Below are 6,086 nucleotides of genomic sequence, written 5' to 3'. Positions count from 1 at the left end.
TTGCTTTTTGCTAGTTGGTAATTTAGTAGTAATATCAGGCAGTCTGAAATGCATAAGATAATTGACTATGTTGGATAGTTAAGGCTTTCTAAGGTAAGACCAGCTGCTGGACATCATCAAGCCAGGTTCTCTCACAAATTCTCTCACCAAGCAATATATTGAGAAAACAGCTCTTAAAAGCAATTCAGTGAGTTTTGTTCAACTAAAATAACTACACTTTATTTCAGTAGTAAGTCCCTAAAAGATTACTAGCCCCATAACATTTCTCCTGCTAATTACCGTTGCTTCAGAAGGTTTTAACATAATACTGGTGTGATGGTGAAGGAAAAATGTTTCTGTTCATTTAACATAAATTGGGAGTTTATAGATGTTTAAAGGGAGAGATGAATCACTATGTTTAAAGTATGAACTATACATATATATGCCAATTTTCTGTTAATAATTTAGGTGCTTTTGAAAACTGTACCCACCCTAAAGTAGGTTTTAAAACCTATTTTCTTAGTATTTAAGTGCAATATATTTTCCTTGCTAAATTTCCTCCTGCACAACTTCTAATAGTATGTAAACTAACCCTTGTTTACTTTTATGTGAGGATATGGTTTATGTCTGAGCTCAGAAAACCTAGGGGGCTTTCAATGGGACATTGGGCATATCTGCAGCTGAGCTGGAAAATGTGATTTCCAGCTTGCAAAGACATTCCCCCTCTCTGATCAAGCTAGCACACTAAAAATAGAAGCGTATCTGCAGCGGTAGAAGAGGTAGCCGCCCAATTAAGCGCCTCTGGTCTTGGTTGGGATTGTACTCAGGGCAGTTAGCTGCTCCTGCCACCACAGCTACACTCAGTCAGACCTTCCAGCTCCAGTGTAGACCTACAGATTCCTAAGTCACTTTTGTAAATGGGACTTAGGCACCTTTGAAAATGTTGCCTGTTGTCTTTCCTGAAGACTTATGGCACACTTTCTAAATTGTGTTTCCTTTTCCACAGGTGTCTTCCTTGGTTAAACATCACCTTTAAAAGGAAACATGGATCCCATAAACTCAACTGAACAAAATTACACATCAGAAGAACTATTTAAAACAGTGACATCAAAGATTCTTGTTTCATTTACTCTTTCTGTGCTGGCATTAATGACAACGGCCATCAATTCTCTAGTGATGACTGCAATAATTGTGACAAAGAAGCTCCATCACCCTGCCAACTATTTAATCTGCTCCCTTGCAGTGACTGATTTTCTAGTTGCAGTCCTAGTGATGCCCTTCAGCATTATGTATATTATGAAGGAGACTTGGATCATGGGACAAATAATGTGTGACGTTTGGCTGAGCGTTGACATTATGTGCTGTACCTGTTCTATCTTGCATCTCTCTGCTATTGCTTTGGATCGGTACCGAGCAATCACAGATGCTGTGGAGTATGCTAGGAAACGAACACCAAAACACGCAGGCATCATGATTGCAGTGGTGTGGATCATATCCATTTTTATCTCCATGCCTCCTTTGTTCTGGCGACACCAGACAACCAGCAAGGATGATGAATGCATCATCAAACACGACCACATAGCTTTCACTATTTACTGCACATTTGGAGCCTTTTACATCCCACTGGCATTGATTCTGATCCTTTATTATAAAATCTACAAAGCAGCAAAGACATTTCACAGAAGGAGCGTAAGCCGCATTGTAAGAGAGGAAGTAAATGGACAAGTCCTCTTGGAACCGGGTGAGAGAAGCACCAAATTGGCTTTGACGCACTACACAACAGATAAAACATCTGATCCCTCAGCAGACTTGGATAAAATCCATATCACATTGCGAAGCCCTAAGTCAGAGTCCAAGCAAGAGAAAACCTGGAAAAAACAAAGAATCTCTAGCACGAGAGAACGAAAGGCAGCAACTACCCTGGGCTTGATTTTGGGCGCATTTGTGATCTGCTGGCTCCCATTTTTTGTAAAGGAAGTTGTTGTTAACACCTGTGAAAGATGTCACATTTCAGAAGAAATGTCCAATTTCCTCACATGGCTGGGATACATCAATTCTCTTATTAACCCACTAATCTATACAATCTTTAATGAAGACTTCAAGAAAGCATTTCAGAAGCTTGTGCAATGCAAGCAATGACCGAGTATTTGTTCTTATAATACTGAACCTGAAAAGTGATTTTTTTAAAAATATATATAATTTATAAGACTTCTAAAAAGAGACATTTGTTGCGTTTAGGAAAGACATACACATACCCTTGTATTAGTTACACCTTGCTATGCAAGTTGTAGAGACAGATTCTCTGTGGTCAATGTTGTGCTGGAAAAGGAGAGGTTTCATACGCAGTATGACCCCAATCCTGTATAGAGACTTATGCAGCTGCTTAGCTTTAAGCACACAAGTAGTCTTAGTAAACACTTATATGCTTAAAATTGAGCTCATTCATAAGTCTTTGCAGGATCGGGGCCTAAAACATCACTCGCCGATCATACTACAAGGCTAAATGCTGCGTTGCTTTGCTTAGGCAAAACTTACTGCCATCAACGGGTGTTTCAATCAAGTAAAACACAGCCAGGATTTGGTCCATAAAGCATTTGTGAAAAGGGAGAAGATATATTTTCATTAAGGGCTCGATCATACCATTTAGGCACAGGCCTGCAATGGGTGCAGTGCGGAGCCACCCTATCCCACCCTAGGCAGGGGGCACTCTTAGGAGATGCAGCATACTACCAGAGTCTGCTGGGGTGAAGTTATCGCCCTGCCTCTTCACGCCTCCATTTGGGATGAAGTGTACCTCTGGGGCACACATTGAGGGACCGTGAAGCACAGCAGGCTCTCCAACTGTGGCAGAGCCTGGGCAAAGTAGTCCATTGAGAACAAGCATTATGTGTCCTCCATGGTCTCTCAAACCCACACAGAGGACAGTCGCAATCTTGACCTAGATGAGATGAACAAACAGCCAGAGCTCCTAGGAGGAGGTGAGTACAGTTCATTGTTTAAATGGTGACAAGTAGCAGCTACTGAAGATTCTCTAATGTGTCAGATTGCAGCTGGCCAAGGTCTGGGAGTGCAAGTGACGGGGAAGGTGTAAAATGCCTCCCTGCTTGTGCCTCCTTCCCCAGTGACCTCAGATGACAGGCACAAGCACAGTCCTTGTACTCCCCTGCTGACAAGGGCTGCTCCCTGCTAACAGCCCTTAGGGCTCCAGCCATCTCAAAGTGGGTGGGGGTCTAACAGCCCTAGACCAGGGGGTGCTGGAACAATTTGTATAGTGGGGGTGCTGAGAGCCAATTAACCCAACTGTAAACCCTGTATATAATGGAATCCACTTCAAGCCCAGGGGTGCGGCAGCACCCCTAGCACCCCTAGTTCCAGCACCTATGGGTATGCAGGGAAATGTTTGCTACCACCCCTGAAAGACTGTTGGTCGCACCCCCAATGCAGGTCTGTGGCTAAAAGCCACAACAAAGCCCCTTGTTAGACTGCTTTAAAAACTTCAGACCAGTGGTTCATAACCTTTCAGGACTAAATATACCAGTTTGCCAGGCTAAGCCATTGGCTTTATCAGCCTGTGTTCCACTGCCTACCACATTCAACTGTGTCTTCTAACGACCATTGGAACTTGGGCTACTCCTAATAAAGTCAGAGTGCAAGCAGCAGCAGTGCGGTTCCTAGCTAACATAGGGTGTGATAGTTTAGGGTACCTGCTACAAAAGCCTGAAGTACAATACTTGGTACCCATACCCTTGGTTTGAAGAACTATTGCTTCTATAAAGCGTTGCTCATCTTTAATTTTAAGAGACATATTGCACTCAAAATATTAGACAAAAAATCCTGTGTGTAACCAAAGGAAAGCAGTGTTGTTTTTCATGTATTCTGAACTCTAGAATTAACAGCTTTTTGTATTTTGTCAGCTAGTTACCAGCTGAGCCAGCAACAACATAAAAAAAAAATGCATTTCTTGCAAAACAACTATTGGATTCAAGGCCTGTTGTGTTTAGCTTATGTTTCTGCCACTTTGAATTTATTGCCGGTATTCTGCTTCCACACCAAGATTTGATTGAGAGGTTACTCAAACGTATCATACTAGCAACTGCACATTTGCCTCACTATTGATTCCAGCCATATATCCACCAACTTGTCTAGGAATCCAATTCAAAGCTTAGCTATACCATCTATAGTAGCTGAGTTAGATTTTAAAAACACTAGGAAATGACAGACTGGATGTGGCTGCATATAAATACTTTTCATGCTCAAGGTAACCCAAAGCACTTCACTACCATTGCACTGAGTGTACACTGACTCAGCAGCGACTCTGTCCTTAGCAATAGTCTGTAGTGTCCACATACATTATGCTGCTAGAGAAAACAGTTGCTTGGAACATCACTTGTCCCCTACTCTGCAAACAGTGCCATGGAATCCAACTTTCCAAAGGACAAACCAACAAAGGCATCTCCCTGTAACATTTCAATGGGAGGAACATTCCAACAGCGCAGTGCCTTCCCTAGTACCACCATCTCCAGCTTGGATAGCTTGGGGTGAGTCTTGAACCCACGAGCTTCTAACCCAGAAGTCAGAATGCTACCACCTGAGAAGTCTATGGTGCATACAGTCCTTTTTCAGAGCTGTTGCTGAGGGCTAGAGAATATTATTTTCAATTATAAGGAATTTGGTGACACATTGTGAAAGCAGATGAGAAACAAAAATAGGTATTGGTTTTGAGGAGAAAGGTACTGAAGCTATAGAATCTAAATACAATGGCTCAGGCTCAAAGAATGGAACAATACACAGATAAAGAGAGTTGTCATTTTTCCACCTTGCCAGTATTATACTCTTGACTCCAATTAAGTTGCTAAACAAGATGCAGAGGTGGTTTCCTTGTATTGTTTTCCCAGCGCTGCATCTGCTTATCATTGAACACACCAGTAGTGTAAGATGTGACACCAACAAATCTATGGTAATTAGTGGGCAATTTTTCTATTAAAAAAAAAACAAACAAAAAACCACTTGCAGATCATGGCGTACCATTTCTTTAGTGGCTAGCTGCTTCCCATCACTTGCAGTTCTCTAACAGAGTCCAGGATCTCCCTCCTCAGACACACACACTATTTGTTTCACCTCTGGTGTTTCTCCAGCATGCTGCACATGTGTGTAAAAGCTTAATTTCTTCTTTGAATGAAGTAGTTCTAGATCAGGTGATTCAGTACCTCTGCTGTATACAGCCTTGTGCTTTCACTAACGCACAAAGTGCCCCCACCAGCAGTAGGTACACCCTGGACTGACTTATTGCTAACAGACTGGACCACCTTAGTTTTACATTTCATTTTTTTTTAAATGCATGACTTTAGGCATCCAACTAAAATTTGACTGCATTTAAGTCTCACTAAATTTTACCCTGTAACCTGCCCCTATGAAAAGGTTCTTAGTAAATGGGAAAAAATGTGTAGGTGTATGGGTATATATAATCAAAATAGTAAGCTATTTATAGCCCCCTCCCCTTGCTCTCTGGCTGGAGTAATTGATAGCAGTAGTAGGTTGTCATCCTCTTTGTGGACCAGCACTTGAGGGGGATAGACACAGGGGATTTCACAGCTAGTTGTTGGCAGTTGAGAAAGGGTGAGACTCAAGAACTTTGGGTTCCATTCCAGATTATGGTGGGGAGTGGTCTCTCATAGGCACAGACTTCTCCCCATTCCATAAAGTGTGACCCCTTCTGCTAGGAGGGGGTCACAGTTGGATTAGCTCTACCCTCTCCAAACTGTCCGTGTCTTGTCTCTTCCACACCTCTGGCTCCTTGTCCCAGTCTCCACTCCTCTGGCTTGTCCTAGTCTCCTTGCCCAGCTAGTCCCAGTTCCTCCCTGGCTTCATCACAGTCTTCCTTCCTGGGTTCATATCTAATCTGTCTCCCACCACCTCCCGGCTTATTGTCCTGGCAGTCCCAGTTCTCCCCCCACACTCCAATGCCTTGTCACATCTTTCTTCCCTCCCACATGAGATCCTAGGCCCAGTCTCCTTGTCCAAACAGTCCCAGTCTTTCCCCCACCTCCTCATCAGATTTCAGTGTTTCTACCCCCGACCCAGCCAACTGGTTCCCACTTCCTTTCTCC

At 42.9% G+C, this 6,086-nt stretch overlaps 1 protein-coding gene across 1 annotated transcript; it reads left to right on the top strand.

Annotated features, from left to right (window-relative positions):
• The first annotated feature begins 1,023 nt into the window (after positions 1–1,023).
• On the top strand, positions 1,024–2,118 carry HTR1F (5-hydroxytryptamine receptor 1F). Its single transcript, XM_065423388.1, has one exon. The coding sequence runs from the start codon at positions 1,024–1,026 to the stop codon at positions 2,116–2,118; it is 1,095 nt and encodes a 364-aa protein (XP_065279460.1).
• Positions 2,119–6,086: the final 3,968 nt, after the last annotated feature.

Source organism: Emys orbicularis, chromosome 1 (assembly GCF_028017835.1).
Source record: "Emys orbicularis isolate rEmyOrb1 chromosome 1, rEmyOrb1.hap1, whole genome shotgun sequence".
NCBI classification, from domain to species: domain Eukaryota; kingdom Metazoa; phylum Chordata; order Testudines; family Emydidae; genus Emys; species Emys orbicularis.
This window is presented reverse-complemented; position numbering and strand designations above follow the sequence as displayed.